At 39.7% G+C, this 23,766-nt stretch overlaps 2 protein-coding genes across 2 annotated transcripts in view; one reads left to right on the top strand and one right to left on the bottom strand.

Moving 5' to 3' along the window:
- IRAG2 (inositol 1,4,5-triphosphate receptor associated 2) overlaps positions 1 to 5,717 on the bottom strand; it is a gene marked incomplete at its 5' end in the record, with an annotated part of 39,440 nt that extends 33,723 nt beyond the window's left edge. The window contains 7 exons of the mRNA XM_080637193.1: positions 1,179 to 1,296; positions 2,480 to 2,638; positions 3,254 to 3,332; positions 3,428 to 3,504; positions 3,729 to 3,909; positions 4,648 to 4,758; positions 5,123 to 5,717. Coding sequence (XP_080493319.1) covers positions 1,179 to 1,296; positions 2,480 to 2,638; positions 3,254 to 3,332; positions 3,428 to 3,504; positions 3,729 to 3,909; positions 4,648 to 4,758; positions 5,123 to 5,717 — 1,320 coding nt within the window. The remainder of the gene's footprint in view (positions 1 to 1,178; positions 1,297 to 2,479; positions 2,639 to 3,253; positions 3,333 to 3,427; positions 3,505 to 3,728; positions 3,910 to 4,647; positions 4,759 to 5,122) is intronic.
- A 9,283-nt stretch (positions 5,718 to 15,000) lies between these two features.
- SPX (spexin hormone) lies at positions 15,001 to 19,863 on the top strand (the record flags this gene model as incomplete). Its single annotated transcript, XM_080609769.1, has 6 exons — positions 15,001 to 15,006; positions 15,953 to 16,033; positions 16,166 to 16,223; positions 16,824 to 16,886; positions 17,489 to 17,575; positions 19,805 to 19,863. The coding sequence occupies 6 exons, from the start codon at positions 15,001 to 15,003 to the stop codon at positions 19,861 to 19,863; spliced, it is 354 nt and encodes a 117-aa protein (XP_080465895.1).
- Between the last annotated feature and the right edge of the window lie 3,903 nt (positions 19,864 to 23,766).

Raw genomic sequence — 23,766 nt, 5'->3', positions numbered from 1 at the left:
AGAGCACAGTCAAAGAGGAAGTGCAAAGGCTGACCCAATTCATGAACCTTCACTGAAGGGTTTGACACAAGCATTTCAAATCAGGGTAAAACTCAGACCACTAGGTGATATGAAGGAGGTGTTAAGACCAAAAAAAGGAAGTCTAGTTGTACTCATGCTTGAGTAAAGACAGAACTAGAAAGCCTATATGCCACACTACACTTTTTTCATATCAGACTAGCAGTATCCCAGGCAGTGCCTCCGCTGAACAGGGAGCAGTACCTAAGGGAATTACAAGCGTAACTACAAAGCTTCTAATAACATTTCTCTCTCCCACCCCACCTCCTTCTCACAAGGTGAATTATACATGTGATCTCAAATTAAAGCAGATCAATAATATACACACACTGCAGCAGGAAAGCACCAAAAAAACCTCTTGTGTTCTTGCTTGGCATGAAAGCCCTTTTTATTTCTAATTGCCCACCATCAGCAGCACAGAGCACTGTGGAGCACCAATTTACAGCTGCATCAACACAGCGAAACACAGTGATGCCACTGCAGTGTGAACAACATGCATGGCAGCAATGCAAACATATGCTCTCTGGAGAGCCTACACTTCAGTGTCTGGAAACACCTGCCAAAGCTGCAGCCACATCACCCTTGTTACCAGACTGCTTCACACCTCTTGCAATCAAGACAGGCTTTGATATTCAGACACCTGGTGTTCAATACAGATGCTTTCATGCAGGCAGCTTGTGCTCTTTGAGACACACCAAGGTGTGCTGCCTGGCTTCTGTCTGCCAGTCCAGAACAGAAAGATTTCTCATAGCTCCTTCTCATATCTACCAACCCATATGGACATTGGCAATAACGTAAGGTGTTTCGGAAAAGTCATGTGGACATCTGAACAAAATCTCTTTTCTCTACTGATTTTAGAAGTTTTGTGAATTTCATGATGGCAGCACAAGAGCTGTTGTCTTCAAGCATAATTATATGCAAGACTGGCCCTTTTAATTGTTTTATTAATTCCAACTGACAGTAGTTTAAAGAAACTTTACACTGGTTTTGTAAAACTAATAAGTCACATTTCAAAACACCCTCAAAAATTTCCAGTACCTACTGGCAAAGAGGTGCTCATACTGCTGATTTTTACAGTATGAGATGCTGTACAATGTAAGCCAAGAAATAAGAGCACCTACTAGCTGTTTATTTTGCCAGAGAATCTGTTGTCTTTTCTCTTCCAACAGGTTCAGGTTGTTTTTTGCTTCTTCTAGTTCTTCTTCCAGTGATTTGGCTTTCAGCACAGAATGCTGGATGCTGCAGGGGGGGAAGTAAATCCAGAGAAATCTTAGTGAGTTACTATTCATCATTAGATAGGCTTGAAATACCAAGAACAGTATTTTTAGAAGCCACCAGGGACTTTCTTTGGTACAGATATTTCACAGAAGATCAACAGTCAAGTGCAAGCCTGTCATTTTTGTCCAGTAAATAAACGCTCATGGATTTACTCTTTGTTTATCACCCCCTTCCACTCTCACAGTAAGGGACGAAACCCCAGGCAAACATAGCATCCAGGATAGCGTGCTTTTGTTTGCATTCACCTACTACCTAGCTTGTTATAGTCAAATATCAGGTTACCTGAGCACATAACCTCACCTTTAGAACACTTCATTGTTAGCAGTTAAGGAAACCATTTCAGTTTACTTTTCAAGGATAAGCTCTGCATCATTTTCCTGTGCTGATCTGATTCCCCAATGTATATTTAACCTGTGGGCCGGTAGCTATCTTTCCTGGCTGGCTCTAAGCTGCAGAATACCCCTGAGCACATGGTCAAACATGAGGGCATACTTCCCATGCCAGCTACCCTGCAGACTCCTGTCTTAACCTGTCTTAAACTTCCCAGAAGATACTGGGAAGGGTTTTGCAGGTCACATAACTATATCACACTTGAATTAATTAGGTCAGATTATCATTATGAACTTATTGTAAATAAAGGCTTGTACTTGTGACATTGATGGGTTCCCAGGCTGCAGCAATACTAAGCTAGTAAGAAAACTCACTTTAGTTCCTCAAGGGACTAGCAAACCAGCTCTTAAATGCTCATTTCCCCACTGCTTGTCAGCAAGCATGTAGTCTGGGATTGGGAGCCTCCCAGTGCTTAGCTGTTCTCTTAGTAATATTAAGCATTTTAAAAAATTATTATTCTTAATTTGTTTCTTTGATTTTGCTTTACCCTAAGATTTTGCCTGTGTGCACTTGTAGCAACCTATGCTGCAAGAGCCAGGCTGTAAGAGGAATGACTTAAATGAATGACTTATAACACCTCCTGGTTTTATAAGGACCAGGTGGTACAGGGCAGAATAATCAAGTTGCTGGGAGTTGTTGTCATGAAGCACTGGTGAGGTTAAAACCATGAAGCAAGGCTAGACCACTTGGAAAAAAAACCCAGATCTGCCCATGGCCATTACACTGTAGACCTGGTGCCATCAGGGTCTCTCACCTTTTTATTTGTTGACGTAGAACCTCATTATCTGCCAATAGCTTATTGTTGGTCTCATCCACAGCTTCCAGTGTGAGCTTCAGCTTGCTGTTCTCCTCCTGAAGCTTCTGGTTGTTGTATTGCAGGTCCGCAACACAGATTATCAAATCAGAAGTCTCCCTGTTTCAGTAACCAAACAAGGAAAGACTGAGAAAGGCTATTTGATCCAATTTAGACTGTCAAAAAATCCTGATGCTGTGCTGCACTGATTAGAGAGGTGAAAGGAGATCTCACAGAGGACTTGCAATGCTGCAGTGTACTGTCATTTGTTCTGCACTGAGATACAAGATCACCTCCAGATCAGTTCTCTAATACACCAGGAACCATTTTGATTTTAAGTACTTTTTTTAATGCTCCTTGAAATTAAGATATGCCACCAGACTTTCAGGAGATAATGTCTTCTATTGTCACGTAAACCTAGGAACTTAGGGAAGGGAAGGTACTGTTTTAAAAAGGAAAAGGAAACACATGGCAAAACTCAGACTACAAGGAAATAAAGAGGCAAATGGACACAGAAGAACCGAGATATCAGTAGGAAGAATTACCAGTGTGTTTTTAAGCCCGAGCAGAAGCTGTGAGGAAGAATGTGGTAGCAACAAGAGCTACTACAGACACATCAGCATTAGAAACTCTACCAAGAAAGTTTTCTGTAGCAGTAGTTCTTGAAAGTAGCTCTCAAGTATTTCAAAGCTAGGAGTAGGAACTTCTGAGAAGGAATTGCTTGAATGGACTTACATGTCTCCTCTAGAAACATCACCCCCAAAGGCCTCCAAGCTTCCTGATGTAACATTCATTCGGACAGTTGTCTTTTTTGCTGAAAGAAGTGGGGGGTGTGTGTGTTAGTTATAGATAGCATAGAGCGAGAAAATGGAGTTTTCCTGAATAAAACCAGAATAAAATGGTCTGCACCTTCAGGGGTGGTTTTATACACTTTGGATTCCAGGTCTTCCATGCTTGCTGGTGGCTCCTCAGTGGCACCATCTTCCCTGAAAAAAAAAACAAACAAGCATCAAGAATCACAAAATCAGCGTGACACGGATCTCTTACCAACTTTTTAAATCTAAAAGCTTTCAGCCAAAACCCACGCTGTGGTCACAGTGTTCTGATAACATCTTGTTACAGAGTACAGAAGGCACAAGCCGCAAGAGAACTTTCTCCTCTTCTGTTTTTACAGAAGCTTTTATGAGATAGATTGATAAAAAGCTATTACCATTTACTCTTACAGTCTTCAATCCACTCTTTCATGATGGCATGATATGTTTCCAGGTCCATGGAGACATCTTTCTGATCTGGGTCAAGCATGTTGCACAGCTCTTCAAGACCACTATCTTCCAATCCTCGACTGGTTGTACGTCTCAAATAATCAACTATCTTGGAAACTGCAACTTTTCCTTAAAACAGATACAGATGTCTATGCACCAGACTCTGACATCTAGTAGGCAATTATAAAGAGCTGTAGAAGGGCAAGTTACTCATCTGCACTGGTGTGTATTCAGTTGCCTTCAAGAGCTGTAGATAAGCAACTGATCCCTGCAGTTCTTCCAGAAAGGAAGAGCTTTTGTTTATTTTATTTTTTTTAAATACAGAAGTATGAAAATCCAGTTTATTCATTCTTTGGACTCCAGTTTAAGAACAAACTCAATGCATTTACTATGCTACTATTTTTAGGTCTTTCATCAAATTGTGCAAACCCTGTGACTAACATTGTCTTAGTCTACAAGACAACTCCTTTCTCTACCATTTTAAGTCATGTTTGAGTTGGAAGTCAAAGGAATTCTCTCTTGCTCTGAAGTTTTCCAAAGTTCTATTTTCTAACAGGAAAAAGCCTAAAAGATACTACAGGCATTTCCAGTGAGGTTGATTGCTAGGAGCAGGTTGTTCCTGTACTTCCTCTGCGATAAAATAAAGCAAAGATGAGCTGAGGGTGAAGGGGACTGAGGAGGGAAGAGACAAGCACCATGCAAAAGAGGCACAGACATCTATTCTGCATCTGCCATGCATACAGCCACTTAGCTAAGTGAGCTAGTTAGTGTATCATATCTCATATCTCAGGAATCATAACACAATCTGAACCTTGAATATTTGTTGATAGAAAAACAAAACAGAGCAATGAAAAGTCACTGGCAAACCTGTTTGGTCTACGTCACATGCATAGAAAATGGTGGTCAGTAGGTCTTCTTCACAAACCAAACTCACATCATGCGTGGTGTCCGTTTTGTACTCCAGTGACTGCTTCCATCCTATGAAGGATATGTTTGTTATTGTCCATAGTGACTTTCAGGCACAACAAAAACCACATCTAAACTCTTTTTTTTATATTAAAGGCAGACTAAATTAAAAGCCGAATCTCTTCTCCACAAAAAAGGAATTAGCAGATGAGTTTTTGACTTATCTCATTACTTCCTCACTTTGTATATTCACATTAATAATTTATAGAGTAAATTTTAGATTTTACTCAGCGCTTTCTGCTGTCTAATTAAATTTGAATTATTCTAAAACATTTTGTTACCAGTTTAAGTAGTATCTAAATGTCATCTATGTAGGTTGAGTGCTCAGCTGTCTAGGATTTTGGATTGGGAGGGTTTTTTCCCCCAGGATTTTTACCTCTTTCACTCAAAGGTAATGTCTTTGGAACAGGAGATCGGTTCACAGCACTTCCTGACTTTTTATCAGGTGTGAAGTAATATAAATTTGGACTTGATGTGAGATACTTCTGTTCGTGAGGCACATCTTTAGAGTCAATATTTGATAAAGCAGACAGCTTGTTTTGAGTATTGGCCTCTCTGGATCTGAAGTAGGATGGAGAACAGTTCTCAATGGCACATACTGGCATCCATGAGCTGCTGGATCTCTCTTTTCTTTTAATGATTGAATATGTAGCATTTATAGGACTGGAGTCAGACATGTGACCAAGACAAGGTGACAGCAACTGCAGGTCTGCAGAGAAAATGCTGTCACAGCTGGGACTGATTAAGTGTGGATCAGTACTGTTGTGACTTCTGAAAGTTCTTTTCTTCAGTAGTTCTTCTAGGTTTTTTTTGACATTGCACTGTGGACTGTCAAAGTTCTGGGACTGAAACTTTGGTATCTGCAAAGCAGGGTTAGAGACTTCGTCCATCATTTGGATAGATTTGATCTTTCTGCATATACTGTCCACTGGGTTATGATGCCGTTTGTTAGCTCCAGGTTCTGAAGACATTATCAATTCCGCTCCCCTGTAAAACACCTGGAAAGAACAGGGACATGATAGAAGAGTCAGGATGATCCACAGACACATATTCCCTGAGCCAGTTTTTCTGGTCAGCAGACTTAGAGCTTTGGTAGTAAGTGGTTTGAAAAATCTTTGCTCCACATACCAGCTGTGACAGAAGCCTTCAATCTTGATATTTAGTTCTCCAGGGAACTAGAAATCAGATGGATTTGGAAAAGGTGGGGAAGAAACAAAGAAATACTTTCTGAAATCTCACTGCTTATTCTTAAATACAATAACCATGACAGGGATGGGGGAAGGCAGAGAGGGGAGGAACAAGAAAAACCCCTGTGGAACTCTCTGCAACCTAGCAGCTGATTACCTTTTCAGATTAAAGGAAGCACTAAGCAATATTAGTCAGACCAATTTACCCCAGATTGGGCATTTCATTTTTATATGAAAGAAATGAAACTCCTCACACAACTTTTGTTGCTTCCGATCACATCTGTAGCAGTTTTTATTTCACTGGTTCCATGTTCTTTTGCTCAGGTCTAACAGCAACAACTGTCCAGCTATTTATTGCAGGTACCACCTACAGCTACAGACATCATCAGCTTCTGATCTCTTTTTGTGGCTTCGCAGTCAATCCCCACAAGTTGGTTGAAGTATTTTGAGCCTGCAGCTTTCTCGAAATCATCTCACGACATGTTTCAGAAGGCAAGATTTAAATGTAGCTTACTTTCAGGAAAATACAAGTCTGTCTTTCTGGGGTTGCTTTTTGCAGGTACTGGGTTGGGGGTGGGGTAGGAAAAGGAAGAGCAACAAGAGTTTTCACATTTCACTGAGCCTACAAGGACGAAAATCCAAATCCAGTTGTTCCTTTTGCCGATTAGCCACAACTACAGCTCTTATGCCACCATGCAGGCAATTGCCCAAGAAACATATCCTACAGAGGCACATCATCCTATTTGGTTTTTTATTATCTATTATGTCAGGCAATACTTAAAAAGGCGGATAGGTGGGAAGGTAGGGGGACGTGTGTGTATGTTTGTGACCAAGGTATGGAAGGGTGCATTTAGCAACAATAAAGCCACTTTTCAAATAAGACATTAATCTTTACTCTGCAATTTGCAACCACTTCTGAACTGAGTAGTTAAGAGCTTCCATGTGATACTGTCCTATTGCAGATTTCACTCTCAGTTTCTCACCCCAAAAAAGAGGGAAACAAGTAATATTACTGGAATTTAGCTATGACATCTACACCAGTGTAAGAGATACATTACTAAAATATTACTGTACCAGATAAAGCTAGCCAAAGCTAGAATCAGATTTTAAGCAATATCTTGCACCTAGTGTTGCAACTACATACCTACCTTCCACCACTCTATCACTTTCAGCTCCTCAGCTCTGAAAATACACTGTATTGCTTCTCTCCACAAGATTATATACAACATTAAAAAGCAAAATCTAAAGCACACACAAAACCCAACACTTGCTTTAAAGTAATAAACAGGGAAGCAGTGAAGAGTCCAGTATATGTTAACTGTATAACCTGCATGACTGACAACAACCATCCTCAGATAAGACCTCAGTAAAACCATCCTCAGTAAAACCCTTTGGGACTGGGGTTTTACTCGTAGCCATCCTATCAGAATAGCATTGCCAGTGACCAGACTTCTGTTGGGGTGGAGAAGAAAATTAAACAGCATCTTTGCAAGTACTGCTCACAAGGTAATGCGTACATGTGAGAGGGACTGACATGGCTGCTCACAGGTGCAGAACGCCAGACTCCTTGACCCTGAAGGGATTTCCCCCTGCATAGTACAAATATCATCTTGTCCCCAGAAGGATATAGACTTCACTGAACTGTGTCTTTATGTTCAGACTCTGAATCAAGAAACAAAAAGAAGCGACCTCCCACTCCCCAAGAAGTTCGCTCCCTGCTTTTAGGTACAAAAAAAAACCCAATTCTTTTCCCAAAACCGGAATCACGCTTCACTAGCATTTAACACAAGAGCTGCCGCTTGTACAACCTTGTGAGGCAAATTAAAAACATGCATGTAAATATTTGTTAGTTTAGATTGCAAGAAACTTAAACACTTGCTGTTTTACTTCAAGTGTTTTATTACAAGCTTCCTGCATGCCAGCAGCTTGATTTTATATATGCAGACTCAAGATCTCCAATTTTATTTTTCTAGCACTGTTTCTGTAAGTAATATCATTACCTTAATTCCTTAACTGGTTAAGCATTCCTTAGCCACAGGAACACTTCAAAAAATAAAAAAATAAGAATTTTAGAATAATTTTAAAGAAGAGACTGCTTTTTATTATTTGGCTGCTTTAAAAGATTTACTCCTTAAAAACTAGTTCCAGGAAGTTGAAATAGTCTCCTATACTAGAGATACAAAGAAAAACTTAAAAGCATTGAGTAGGATTTTATTATGTTCTGTAAGTACACAAGAGCTTTCAAACAGATAAAAGTAACACTTCGTTAAAGAATACTAGTCTGATAATTTGCAATATGCTTTTAAATGTTGCTTATAATTCCCCATTTTAAAAAAAAGAAACAGTCCAAACCCCCATACTTACTCCAGCATATGAAAAAAATACCTTCTTTTCCTCTCTGGCAAAGAAAGCACAGGATAACAAAAGCTATTTTAACTATTCCTCTGAGGAGAGCTACCTAACAGCCCCTTGCTACTCAAATTAGCAGAGAACTCATTTAATGGGAAATCAGCTTTACAAGGTACACTTGTGGCTGCCACTCAGCCTTAGGTCTGGGAGGGGCAATGAGCTGCAAGGAGGTGCAAATCAAACATCCCTCTCCAGCTTTCTAGCCCTTCTTCCCCCAACCCCATCTCTCCTGCAGCTAAATGGACTGCCTGCAATTTCATATGCATTCTGAAGTCTCCCTGCTATCCTACACTTATTTTTAAAATGGTGAGGAAAATAATGCTACAGCTTACTGATGTGTCTCCACTCAGGTGCCTGGGATGTTTCTTGCTTACTATTAGCAGTTCTGTCTTACTTTTCCCAACTACTGCAAAGTTTCAGGCATGAGCAGATCTCTCATCATTTTTCTTGTGACAGTTGGAGCAGAGTAGCAAAACCCTGTGTAAATTTCATAGTTCTTACTACCTTTTAAAGGAAGTCAAACATTGAAGTCTCTTGGGCTGATGTATTAAAGAGTCTCTGTGCCACTGTCTGCTCTGTATTTGGTTCTGTGAGCCAATAAAAGAGTTTTGAATTAGGACTGTTAACCAAGTCCTCTCTTTAGTATTAAATTCTCAAAAAGGATTTGATTTCTAAGAGCGTGGATCTTTCGGTGTTTGCTGTACAAATAACTGGAGATAGAAAAATGTTGTTGAGGGAATACTCTTGCCTTCCCAGTGCCTACTAACTGCACAGCCCATCAGACTTCTCCAAACACGTGGTGAAATGACACATCCCAGCCTACCACAGGCTAGGGGGTAGTGGGGAGGGGTCCAGCAGCAGGAAATTCCCACCCTCCCAATTTGCCTTGTGTGTAGTTCAAGCCAAGTGGCTCACAGCCCATCTTTGCTGTGTTACACTGCGTTTTGCTTAGAGCTTCACTGTGAACTTAGATAAGCACTCACAGGCCTGATTGAAGTGGTTTCCCACTCACTGTGGGAACATCTAGAATACCTGTTAGTTCTGATGACCTGGTGCATCAGGTAAGGGTATTTATTTTACCTTATATTGGACTTCTTCCTCTAGAACCAAGCTTTGTTTCAAACAACATCATTTGTTGTTACAACAGCGTAACACAAAAACCCCTCTTATTTTAGTAGCATTCCTGTTCTGTGCATGGTGGGATTGAAATACATGCTATTTAAGGGTAAAGTGTACCTTATGTTCAGTACGCATGGGTGAATATTGAGGACAAATGTTTTCAATGTTTAACAAAAGTTAATGCAGCAGAGCTCTTAAGGTATTTGGTTTCTCTTGAAAATACTGCCCAGGGTTTCCTGTTCAGCCTTTAACAACATTTTCCTTTACATAATTTATGCACTTTACATATAATTATGTGCATTTCTATATAAGTGTATCAACACCTCCCCATCTCTCATGGCATGAATGTGAAAAGAAAACCATTTTGCCCAAGAAGCTGCACATTTTATGGACCATGCTCACAGAGGTTGGCCACTTTGTCTGTTAAGAACATGGAGCAGGCTCTTTCAGTCTCTGACACCTGTCTGGTTGTCATGCAGTCTCTCAGTGTAACTTGCCTTTTTTTGTCTCTCCCAACTCCATCCACTGTTTACAACAAAATGTCAGCATCCAGCTGCTCAGCAACAGCCTACATTTCTTGCCTAGCTCCATGGGTGAGACTGTGTGACAAATGCACTACTCAGTCAAGAGGAGATGACTGCATGCGTAATGCTCATCATCCTTCATAGCCCACTAGGTAGCTTCTTGACAAAGACAATAATCCTCTTTGCCAAGTTCATGGGGGTGGAAGAAAAGGTCAGATGACTCCATGGCCTTTGATGCTTCTGTCATTAGAGAAACATACGTTCTGTGAGATACTTTCGGTAGTGTCTGCCTGTCTGAAGAGCTGGACAGCTTCTGCTAATGCACTTTGTAAATGGCTATACTCAGATGGTTAGGTCTCTTTTCCAACTTTCAAACTGGATAAAACTGTTCTTCAGCTGGACTTTTTTTCCTGGTGTTTGGCTCAGACTCCTCCATTACTAAAAAAAAATGTTGTACCATAAGAACACATCTTATGGTTCACTGAACTTCAGAAGCAGTACCTCTTTCTGATGTGTACACCTTTCAAATACTTGTGGATTTCTACTCTTTCATGATACTTTTAAACATTACTCATCCCACATAGCATATTTAATTTATAACTATCCCTTGGAGTTCTTCTCTTTCATCAATATACTTCTGAAAACAGTAGTGCCTGGACCTGAATAGCATTGATCAAACTGTAGTCCTGAACAAAGGCTCTGTTACTCCTATTGTGTAAGGCATTTGCACGATCCCTTGCTGACTTTTCTACAGCTTGTTCTGTACCTCAAGCAGGTTTTGGTACAGTTCTTCTCAGACAGTCTAGACAAAAGAAGAAAAGCAATGCTAACAACTATGCAGTAGCACTGGAATCAGGCCTGCAGATATTGTGGTGCTGAATGTGCAACAAATTAGTTAGTTTGATAAATTTTGAGCCAGCAACAAAGGGCATCTGTAATCATGTATCTGGTTTATATCAGAGAGAATCTCTTTCCTTCAGAGCTTCACCATGAAAATACAACTTTCCGGAGAAGTTGAAGGTGTCCCTGCTCATTGCAGGGGGATTGGACACAGATGACCTTTAACGACCCTTGCAGACCAAACTATTCTATGATTCTGTAAGTTATTCTGAAAAATGATACTGAAAAACATGATTGTGTGACATAAAATGTCTGACAAAATGTACTGGTGGATTGCAGATAAGGTCAACAGGTTTCACAAGGCAAATATGGAACTCGTATACAAATTTCACCCTAGCCTGGGCGCTATGTATGGGATTGAAGTCCAGAATCAGCTCTGAAAGATCACAGAAACACAAAAAACAGGCCCAAAAGAAGATGTTAAGAGGTCGTACAGTTCAGCACCAAGTTTCTGAGTAGGATCAGTTCACCAGTGAGTCCTAAGAAGGGTTGGGTAATCTATTCTCTGAGTTACTCTGTGATAATAGATTCACAGCCTTTCAAGGCAACCTATTTCTATGTGCTGTCTATTTCTATGTCCTATTTCTATTTCTCTTTGTTACCGTTAGAAAACTTGCCTATCTAGCTTAAATCTGTTCACTGCAAATTAAACACAGAATTCTTTGTTTATTGCTACTTTGCAGACTCTGCCATGATAGTTCACAGCCTTCTGAGATGCTATGGTTAGCATGTCCAAGCCAGAAGTAGACTGTGCTAGGTGCTATTCAGATGCCAAATGAAGGAAATGAGAAAAAGCACAAGAGACAAAGGTCAGAAATCGCAGGAGCTGTATACCCTAACACTGTCAGAATGCCATATTGCTGACGTACCTACTGACCACCTACACACAATAGCTACACCTTTTACTCAAGAACAAGCAATGCATCATTGATGTCCTTACCAGCAGTTTAAAAATAGACAGGCACAATGACTGTAGCCTATATTTTTAGGGGAAGATTTTGTAAATCAGTCGTCACGCAATTCAGTGATGTATGTTTAACCCCACTAGTTAAAACTCTATCACATGAGAACTTTTTCACTCACCTCAGCACTGATCTTCAATCCCAGAAACTGGCTTATTATCATGTAGAGTTTCTGCCCTTTAGATATCTTTAAGAATAAGAGTAGGTTGTGCTCTTTCTAATAAGAGGTCCTGCTGCTACAGCAAGCTTCACTACTTCCTTCACTTAGAGTATTGATTACATGCCAAAGCCACTTCCTCAATTATGTAAATCAGCTGAGAAATGGCAGCATTGACAATGAGTGTTTCATGTACAGCTCATCATCTTGAAGCGCTGTAGTTTCTTAGTGTGTTATGATCCATAACCTAATTATAGGCTACTTCATATTTCAAGAGTACAAGCTTACATATGGCCATACACATCCACATGTGTTTTTTTTTTTGGTGACTGCGAATACTCTCTGTATATGCATTTCCTCCCCAAAGTATTGCCTTCTGTCGCTGTTTGCAAATAAACCATGTCCCATATGCCATTCTAGAAGCTGTTAGAATTCTGGGAAGAGTGAAATGACCACCTTCTCATAGGATCACTACAAGAAAAAGCTATGAAGAGAGAAGTATTTTAAATTTTAGTCACTAAAGTAGAACTGACAAACGTGGAGTTTTTTATTCTGCATGCAGACTTCTTGAGGATTTGCAGACTTCTTACAGATTTCAGACATATATATATTCTTTGAAACAGCAAAGCAACCTAGAATCGCTGGTCATAATAAAAATAAATGGATTTAGAGCCCTAAGTCACAAAGGCACAGATTATTTAGGGGGAAAATAAAAACCTTTTGGGGAAAAAAAAAAAAATACCCGTACCCTTAAAAAGCACTAAAACCATTTAATTTGAGAGAATATTGTCAAGACCCTGCATTTGCTCTTGAGCTGATGGTCACCTGGCCCCAGATAAGCCAGTTCAGCTTTGACCTGTGCAGTTCAGTTCCTGCTGCCCTACAGGCAGCCTCAACCTACCCCAAGTCTCTACAAGGAGACAACTGTAGACAAGGAGACAACTGTCTACAAGTCTCTACAAGGAGCAATACATCCAAGTTTGGAAGAGAGAGTGAGACTCCAGCAACACCAACTCAGAGCAGCTCAGGCTTTGCAAAGAAGTCAAAAGAAAAGAACAGCTGAAGTTGTCTTTCTACAGTGTGGTAACAATACAAATCTTTCTCCATGCTTCTTATTCTCTTCTTCTTCTCCCTAGTTCCGCAAGAAGGGACTAAGCTGGTTGTCTTCATGGTTTATTTTGTGTTGTCTCATTCTGGTGGCAGAAGAACCAGGGCTTATCTCCAGTGCTGAACAGATTCTGGGTTTTTTTCTACCACAAGGAGAACCATTGTGAAGAGAACATACTTTACATTGACCAGCACCAAATGTAGGGGGTTTATTTTCACAAACTCAGTTGTATGGTTTGATTCCGGGCCTGTGATTTGTGCAGAAAGGGAAGCTCTGAGGTCACTCCAGAAGGGAATAAGTGAGTAGCTTATTTATCTTTTCCGAGTCTCTGCTTGTTAAATGCCTTCTGGATGCCATGCATATTCCCCTGCTAAGGCTAAGGGTTAAACATCATCAAGAAATGCCTTTGTTCTGAGCAGAGAAAATGTAACCTTCACATTGAAGTAGATGCAAGTAGAATCCCTTCTGTTGGATACGGTGCATCATGGCATGGCCTTTTTAAAACGATAGAGAGATAGTGACAGCTCCCAGCCATGGCAAGAGCTGCATGAGGCCAAAACCTGAACTTCTCTCTCATTTCTTTCATCCATCCCGGAGTGAGCAGCAGCAAATGCCGGTTTTGTATATTTCATGAACAATTCTGTCTGGCATGAGCAGAGAACAGATCAGTATCCACACAAAAGCAGGAGAGTAATTGTACCTTCACAAACAGTGTGCGTCAGAGCAGTCTCCACAGACACATTAGGCAAAAGCTCATGACAAACCTTAGCAGTACTTATCCGCACATTCCTCAGTCAGACTCCACATACATGTGCATGTTTGTCACATGTGTGGGCAGACCTGTGTTTTTGTTACACCACAGGGTGGTCCAGTTTGTGAGACTGCTGCAGAAAAGTTCCTACTGGCCAACCTTCTAATCAGCAGATTTCTAGCTCCCTGTGTGCTTCGCTTCCCCTTCTGCTTCCTTCTCCCATTTTACAAAGGAAAAAATTGAAGGAGGAGAGATAAAACCCCTAGCCACACAACCGTTGCCTCTCATCCATTATCCATGACTACAGTAAGTCCAACGATCACGTAGAAGTAGCCTATGGAAATGGCTTCTCTGATTCCCACTTCCAGACTTTTTTCTGTTTACTGCTCCACTGCTTGACCTATCCGAGCCCATTATCTGGGCTTTTACTCCAACCAACCCATGAGACAGAAAAGCATCTCTGACTATTAGGAGTTGGGAGGGTTTTGATGGTTTTTTATTTTTATTTGTATTTTTACTTGCATATAAGAAAACTTGATGCAAGAGATCATTAGAGAATCAAACAAGAGACTGCATCTTCTAAATGCATGTTAGGAATAACCTAGTACATTACTACTAGCTATTCCTAGTAGAAATAAGCTAGTGACACTGTGAAAGTCACCATTTTCTTGATGTTGGCATGTTATGCCTGGAAAGTAATTTACTAACTTTTCCAGCTCCCACAATAGATAGCAATATGATATATGTTAGATTATCTGAGGTAAACATCATGCATATTAATACCTGCTTCTGGCTGTGGTTATCGACCATCTAGCAAGAAGGTGACATGTTGCAAATGCACAGGGCTGATGCTGATGTATTCAGAAGGTATTCACCTGGCTAATGGGGTGCATCTGCAAGTGTATCCGTCTTTCAATCATTTCGCTGACTTCCTGCAAGACTACAGGTTTCCCTCAGGAGTCATCAGACCTTCTACTAGAGGGCTGACAAGAGATCCCTTTAGACTCCTCCGCCCTGCCATGGAAGGGGAGGGTACCTTCGCTCTGAAGATTTAAAAAGGAACTCCCAAACCTTTAGGAGATCTTGCAGCACGTTATCCCAAGAAAAGAAGGCTGAAGATTTGCCACTGAACAAAGTATGAAGGTGAGTGAAACTCTTTTGGTGCATGGGAAAGTTTAGTTTCAATTAATACTTTTTCATGTGAGTATAGTATTTAGCAGCAGCAGGGTGGCTTAAGAATTTTAACTTTAAACCAATTTATTTTTAACTTTAAAAATTAATAATGTAAGAAATATACACATAATTCTATTCAATGTGCTTGAAGCAACTGCATTAAAAAAACATTAATAGCAGAACATGCTCTCAAAATCAGGGTGAAATTAACTACTGTGAATCATAATGTTAGGTGCTCTCTGTTGCACATCACTGTTGTCAATACATAAATAACATGGTCTGTGTGAACAAGCAGAGATGCAATTTTTTTGCAGAGGATTCATGCTCAATGCTTTCATTTGCACGTGCTGCATCAGCAGACAAGCTCCAAGAATCAAAAGAGCCTGTCTCGTGGCATGTGTGTAACCATGGCTGAGGCAAATAAGATGCTAAGTTTAAAAACTTTCTTTTCCTGAGGAAGTAGTGATAAACACTCCTGGTTGATTGGCATTTGATTGAAATGGCAAGTCCCTGCATTTGCTTGTTGTCTAAACTCTATGATTCAAGTTTGGTAAAATCAAGATATACTTTATATTGTCTTTCCCCCTTAAACTGAACATTTCTCTTTCTTCTGGAGGATCTAATGTCCTTGTAAATAGGAGGACAAAAGGTGCTTGTCATGGTGGCAGTTCTCACCGGTATGGCACCTTTGTGATGAATAGGAGTTAAGAGAATATAATATGTTTGATTTAACATCCATCCTCCCGTGAGATCACTGTGTACAGATCAGTGAAATAGTCACTGAGCAAAAGGAGGCTTGGCAGCAAAACAGGGAGAAAGGAGAGACTGGGCATACCCTCACGTTTAGATGTGAAGTTGAGAGGATCTAAGGATCTGAAAGGTCTTCCTGTACCTTGTAGTTCTTTGTTGCGCACAGGGACTGCGTAAACTGACAGCAATTGCAATGGCACTGTTCCTGGCAGCGTCCTTGGTATCTTTCTCCTGGAGCACACCTCAGGTAAACTGCTCACTTACTTAGGCTGAATGCGCAGCATCCATGAATCTCACAGGTTGGTGCCACTTAAGTATTTGTACTAGTTAGTAATGTCACGCAGTGCTGACATGTCTCTTCTCTTTTTTTGGCACAAAGGCTTATTTCCAAAGGAGAAACTGGACTCCTCAGGCTATGCTGTATTTGAAGGGTGCACGTAAGTCCCAAACTCTTTCCATTTTGAGGAAATAATTTTACCACTGGATAATTCCTGATCTGCTTGGGCCCACACGAGCAGTAAATCCCAGAGGATGCTGTGGAGGCAGAAGTTCTGAGGCCTGCAGGGATATGCTAATTACCTATTTCTTCTTGTCTCTGAAACAGTGGTATCACCAGTATTATTATTTTTTAAAGAAATCAAATTAAAGAAAGCAAGCAAGTGTTGGAAGAAGTGAAGCAAAACAAAGTACTGAAAAAGTTGATGGAAGCTTGATTGTAAGACCTGTCAGAAAAGAAGTTTCCTTATCTGAAATAAACTTAAAGGGGGTTTGAGACACACTGGATATAGTTATCATACTGTATTTTCACTCAGGCTTTATTAAAACATCTTCTCAAGTAACAGGGGGTTGTTGTCTTGGAGTGTTATGGTTCAGGATGAGCTCCTGCTGATATGGAGAGACCCTTATGCCTTCCATTTTATGTTTGTAGAAGTAATGCTGTAATTTTGTATTTTGAAAATACTACTTTAGGAATTGTAGTGTAGGAATACCAATAGATCTGGGAGGCTGTTTTCACCCTTTTCCCACTGCTTTTGTAGAGGGACGTCGATTCATCTCAGATGAGAGCCAGCGAAACGATCTGTATGATAGAATGAAGCTTGGTAAGTACATGTGCACAGGTATATGTAACACGTTGATCTCTCCTCAGATTATGGGAGAAATCTGTGGAAACTGGAGGGGATATATTCAAGGAAACAAACTTATTTCTGCTAGTTCCTTCATTCAAAAAATTACATGATAAAGACTGACTTTCCTCCCTTGTGCACCTGTACGATTTCATTTACAGAAGTTCCAGGTGGACCTGGCTGCTAAGTGGGATTATCATCAGTACTTCTGATTTTTGTTTTCCACTGGAAAACTCAAGTTATTAATTGTGCTGAACTGACATGACAAAAGTAAACAGATAATGTTTCTGGAGGAAACCGATGTTATAGCAAAGTAAGGAACGTATGAAAAAAACTAAATGTTCTTTTTACCTTCTAAGGGACTTTGAAATATCCTGCTTTTTATAAAGATTTCTTGTCTCATCTGTGTTAAATATTCATCTGGGTGGTTGTGAGTAGAGAATGTTATAGCACGAAGGAGACAACAGCACTATTTTTCTCTTTGGGTCTTTCATTATAGAGATAATAAAGCAAAAAACAAACCAAAGAAATACCATCAAACGCTAACCAACCATGTACCTCTCTTCTTACAATTCTAGAAACACGCAGTCAAAACACAAATCCTTTATCTCTTTCTGAAGCTGCTGCACTGTTCCTTAGTTCCTTACAGAAAGCACAAGAAGAAGGTAAATGCGTGTTTTGTCTTACCCTGACTTTTTAAAACAAGGTTTGTCACTGTTCCATTTATTAACAATTTAGTAAATTAATTTAAAAGGTCTGGCTTTGTTGTGGTCTAAGCCCATCTGGCAAGTACCATGCAGCTGCTTACTCAGGTTTGAAATGAGACATTCCAAGGAATGTATTGTATTAGACAGTACATTTACAGAGATCACAACATGAATCAAATAAATGACAGTATGTAAAATTTTGTATATTCTGCTTTTAATTTGCTTTTCAGAATTTCATTGGTTTCGATTCAAGGGAATGGTTATTTTGAATTGAATTTTCCAAAACAAAACTCTACTGGGACTCCTTTTTCTGCAGAATATTGTTCACATTCCTCCATTAAATCTTATATCCTGGTATAAAGTCTTACAAGAATCCTTAAAAGCCCCAGCTGAGGAGCTATGGGATTCACATCTGGCCTCTGCAAGCTCTGTTGCTGGCACAGTTGACAAGGGTCCCAGGGACATTTTGAAATAGAGCTTTGAAATATCCTGAAAATCCTGTAATTTATTCATGTGTTCCCAGCTTCCCATCTTTATATCTTCATCACCTGCTTCCTCACCATGTGCTTCTGCTTCTCCAGAACCTCAGAACCCATGTTTCTCTTCCACAACACCCCCCCAGCAAAACCCAACTACTGAGTTGGGCTTAAATAACTTGTGTTCCTTCATCTTCTTCATGCTCATTGCACTCCCTTGTCCTATGTTTCCCTGCTCCCTTGCCCTGCTTTAGTTCACCTTTCCACCCTAGCCAGCCTTCCTGAACTGCTCATTGTCTAATGCATAGATAGAGCTCACCAGGCTGAAACCCTAAATCTATGCTACCCTTGCCCTCTGTCTTTCTACATTTCACCTCTACACAGTCTGTTTTTGGGAAATGGAGCTGGGAACAGTAAAGTTGTGAAAGGAGGATGCACCCTACAGGCTGTCGAGAGACCGTGCTGTGTTCTGGCTCCTGGCTGCTGCGGAGGCTGTAGTAGCATATGCAAGCCCAGGAGTTTGTTTAAGTTTAACTCTTCCCCTCTTTGGTTCAAGACAGGGAGGAACAGAAGGTGGCTAAAAGCTACCTTTGTTTCTTGCCCTGGTTGTGAGTTCCTTATTCAGATTGTTAATTGCTGTCGTCTTGACAGGGAAAAAGCTCTTTACTTGAACTAGTAAATGTGAAGTAAAACCCTAGTAAAATATGAGGTAGTTTTGTACCTTTCATATAGATGAGCAGTAAGAGGCCTGTTACTGCCTCATTGCCCTTGACATCATCAACAGTGTGTGACAAATGACTGCCTTGTCACCACTGTGATATCACCTCTCCTTCCATATCTAAAGCACACACCTTTCCTGAAATAAGAGTGTGAGAAGTGTCTCACATAATCTACATGGTGTTTTGCAAATATGCTGGAACCACTCTTTGCTACTTCCTAAAATCTCCCATTGCACCTCATGTAGTGCTGGGGCTCTGTGCTCAGCTCTTTCTTCCCTGCCCTGGCAGAACTCTGCTAATCTAAAGAATTCAGTGGCATTTAAGTGACAGAGAAAAGGCAGAATTAACAACGAGCATAATGCTTTGGGCAAAATATCTGAGCAGTTCTAAAGATGAATCAGTGAAAGTTTTATTTGTGTGCTAACAGAAAGGGAAAATCCTCTGAAGCTCACAATTCATAAATTTTAGTGGTAATTTCCTGCCTGTTGCTGCTGTTCCAGAAGAGATCGTGAACAGCAACAGCCCCTGAGAAAAAAGGTGACATATCTCAGAAAGCTAAGCAGAACTGGCAACTTGTTTGAAAAATACTGTGACATTGCCACCATTGTAGTAGGGAATAACAAAACAGCCAAATCTGGGTAAGTTATGCACTTTCAGAAGATCACCTTCCAGTGATTTTAGAATCCTCTTGAGTGAGAGAAGTGTGCAAATAGAAACCAAATATGTTATTTTCTTCTGCATGAAAAAATTCTGCCTTGTACTAAGATACCCTTCTGGATGTGGTTTGTATCTTTGCACTTCAGAAAACAGAAAAATTCCTACATTTAAAATGAGAGAAGGCATGATTCTTTCTACAGATGCCCACATCTCCTAGCTAAGCAGTCACTTTACACTTGGCTTGTGCTTGAGGCACATCTGTCTCCTGAACACTTTACTGAATGAACTTTCCCTTATCTACGGCTTAATCTTCCCCATTGTGTCTTGTCTTACAGTTGAAGAAGAAAACCGTGATCACCCTGCCTACTTGACAGATAAGCTATCAAATTGGTGAAATATTTCAAATTTGACATTTGGATTGCATAGACCCTGAAATCATGTCTTGTGTAAACAGAGTATTTCATCCATCCTCACTTCAGTTCCCAAAGTGTGATGTATATATGTATTGCAAAATTTTGAAGGCAAACAGGTTACACATTACTGATAAAGTTCAGATAAAGCAGGTATTTGTTAAGTTCTGCTTTGTTTAGACCATTTTGTATGTCCCACCTAGAATTTAAAATACATTGTACTGTCTTACCTGAAAAGATAATTAAAACTGTCTTTTTGGACAGCGACTTCATTTTCTTTCAATAGTCATTGAATAGTCATCTTTTACCACTTTTCACCCAGCTGTGTATTGAAGCCCTTTTAGAGGTAATTACTTCACCACTTTGCTGCCAGCCCTGTAAATTGCTGATCATTAATAAAGTCAGTGAGATATTAAAACAATCCATCTATCTTTGACTGCAAAAGACAGTGGTGGGGTTTTTTTTGGAGATATCTGTCACCACAGAGAATAGGCAACAGCACTTACTTAGCCCTCAGCCCTGCCCCAGTTACATGCACGCAGAAATGTATAGTCTGAACAATCGTACTGAGCAAGTCCCATCACATAAAGATAGTATGGGGATAGGTCTAATAAGATCTGGACCTCATTAATGCCTGTGGCATACAGTCGAGGCTGTTTGTCAGGATCTGCAGTACTGCTGGAGCTGGTGGTGGTGTACCGGTTACAAACCTAGTGTCACACATGACAACAGGCACGCAGAACATTAATTGTATGGTTATTGTACTTTTTGTCGGTCTGCTTTTTGAGTTGCAAAACTGGAGCTGCACATAAATTGGTTTATTATCATTCCATGCTGATAAAGACATATTTAACATCATTTGTGCAGTTTTGCGGTCTAACTGGAAAGCCCTTTGTAGTTCTCATGTAATTAAAAAACAGCCACATGATTCTTGTGTCCAAGCAACTATGTTTTATTTTTTTAACCTTCAACCCTAGTAATACTCTTCATGTGTCAATGCTACTTCCCTCTGATCTTTCTCATGACACCACTAATTAACTGTTAATGCACACTAGTAACAGTGTTGCTTCTGCTCAAAAGAAACGCAGCTGAAGGAACAGAGGAATTAATTTCCATCATGGGGCTATTGGCATTTTCAGTAATTGTTTATAATCTATATTATTTCATGGAGGAACACAACTAGAGAAATAGAAACGTCCTTGTATGTTAATTTTTAAGCACAAATGTATCTTTGAATAGCGGTATATGTTATATGGCAGAATGCATTCATGATGAGCTTCACCTAAAGACCAATGATATCCATCAGAATATTTTCATTCATTTAATTGCTCTTTGTTTCTATCGTACTCTGAATATCTAAGTTACTTTTCAGCATATTTTACTGTATGATCAGTCAATGATCAGACAAAGGGTGGAAGTCTTATACCTCCTTTGGTTTATTACTATAATGAAATTCATATTCCTCTAAATAAGATTATAGAAAAACTGTACTAATCATATTTCCAGCTTTTTGTATGCAGTCCTGATGTAAACTAGCTTAAACAATTCATTATAAATACCATGGAACAGAATAAACATTCTGCCGTGCTGGTGAGTGGTTTGTGAAACCCTAGCATTTTCAATCTGGCAGATAATCACTTATGTAAGAGACAGCTGCTACCAAGCTTGTCAGATGTCAGTAACTATTAGGAATGTGTGGCATTTAAGTTAGGCAATCTATCTGAACAAAAAGCCATTCCCTATAAAACTGCAAATCCAAAAGGCAGAAATTCTTTGCTGTAGTTAAATTGTCACGCTACTGATGGCTAGTCCTAGCATTCAAGAGAGTTCTAAAATCAGCCTAGAGGCATGACGCAGAGGTCGCTTTGGCCACTCAAGGACCATTTCTGAGAAGAATGGGCACTATCTTCACATCAGTCATATCTCAGAAGTTGTGCACTTTCTGTCACCAAGCAGGTGCTCAAAGCATATGAGCGTGCTGAATCAAACACAGCTGGATTTGTGTGAGATGTCATTACAGTTCTCTGCTCTTCCCAGAGAACTCAAACACCATAAGCACATCTAAGAGAACCTGCAACCTGGACCATACGTCTTGCTTATTTTTCTCCTCTGGGACTTGTTCAGAAAGAACAAGTGTAGCTGTCTTAATGCAACCCTGGCAAAACCTTCCCACTTTCCATACTGCCTGTGCTGTGCCTCCATCATTTAAAAATATTTACAATACGTATGTATTGATTACATCTTTCAGCACCAAAATGAAGCTAATGGTAAACAGATGCTCACCAGCTTGTGGCAACTGAAACATTTTTAGGCAACCAAGGAAGTGCTGGATCACTCTCAGATGATGCCCATGCAATTTTGATGGCAGGGAACTTGAGATGAAGTGCTTTTCTTCCATACAACAGTGCATTGAAATACAAGCAATAATTGTAGATTTCTTACTTTATTATTTTTTTTAAGAGAACAGTAACTTCAATCTATGTACCTTTTAAATGTTCTTTTGTTGAAACTCTCCGGATTCTTTGATTCTGTGAGGAAATTCTGATTAAAGCACTTTGGGGAAGAATGTACATTTCTGAATTCACAAAGTGCAGTTGTTCTCCAATTAGTAAAGTGTATGAAGGAAAATGTTTGTAGTATCTTTACTTTCACCACTTTCATATGAAAAATAACTTCTCATTGCCTTAATTACTTTTAACATGGCTAAAAAATAGTGAGTCCTTTTTGCCATAAAAGCCTGAACCTGTCTTCTGAGAATAGTTATTCATTCACCTATCCAAATCAGCTTAAGAATGAAAGTCCAATTTTAAAACTGATTTTAGGCGGCCAAAAATACAAATAGGCACCTAATCACTTTTATTCTATATGTTGTACAGTAAGAACCATGTCATCAAAGGTTGGCTAAGTGTTTGAAAGGTATGTGTCTAATCAAAGTTGGACATCTAGGCTCCCCCTTGGGATTTACAGAGAAGGTAAATACCTCCAAAATTTACATCATCCTACCTGCTGAAGAACAGGCTGAATCAATTCCTGGAAATGTCTTTTCTTGAACAGCATGAGAAATTTTTGATGCGCAAACTTCCAAAACAAAAGATGAATCTCCTTCCTAACATCTTAAAGTCAAGATCTACTTCTGAAGAGCATGTTCAGGCACTCTCTGCATCTCTAGGAATTAAAATACTTTTGAAAGCTTTCTGAAGGTAATGTCTAGTTCTTGTTGTGGAGTTCAGTTATTCCCCAAGCACTTAGAAATTTCAGGTGCTTTTCGATATTATGTCTGTGGAGCAAATGTGTTCTTGGAATTGTTTTAGCATTGTTTGTTACAATTACATCTTTCCTCAAAGAAGTGAAATAGACCATGGATTAATTGGGCAATTGGAAGAATTAGAATTACCCATCTTTAAATGATGTCACACTGCACTATGGCATGTAGGTTGGTCTGCAGGGAAAGGTCTAACATAAGGAAATTTTGTCATTCTCTTTAGCCAAGTCACATTAGCTTCCTCCCAAACTAGTTTATTAATAACCTTAGAACCTAAGACAAGATGAAAACAACAAAAAAGACATACCAGAGGAATCAGAAAATAAACAGTCTGCTGTTTATTGTGGGTCTAAGTGACTTCAGAAAGATAACTTCATTTGTCTCTAAAATTCAAATGCCCACTGCGTAAGACTTTATTTTGTTCCACAGGAAGTATGCTTTACCACTGAGTCAAGACACTTCTGTGTATCATAAAAAAACATGTTTTAAGTGATGTAAGCTTACAATAAACAGCGTAAGTAAAAAGAAACACCATTTTCTTTTCCACGTGTCTTTTTTAACCCTGCCAAGGTTTCCTCAGTGCAACACTTTTTTTCTCTAAATTTTTGAGTTCTGGCTTAAAGTT

The sequence above is a fragment of the Psittacula echo genome, assembly GCF_963264785.1.
Source record: "Psittacula echo genome assembly, chromosome: 1".
NCBI classification, from domain to species: Eukaryota; Metazoa; Chordata; class Aves; order Psittaciformes; family Psittacidae; genus Psittacula; species Psittacula echo.
Note: the sequence above shows the minus strand (reverse complement) of the source record. Positions and strands in the feature narration are given on the sequence as shown.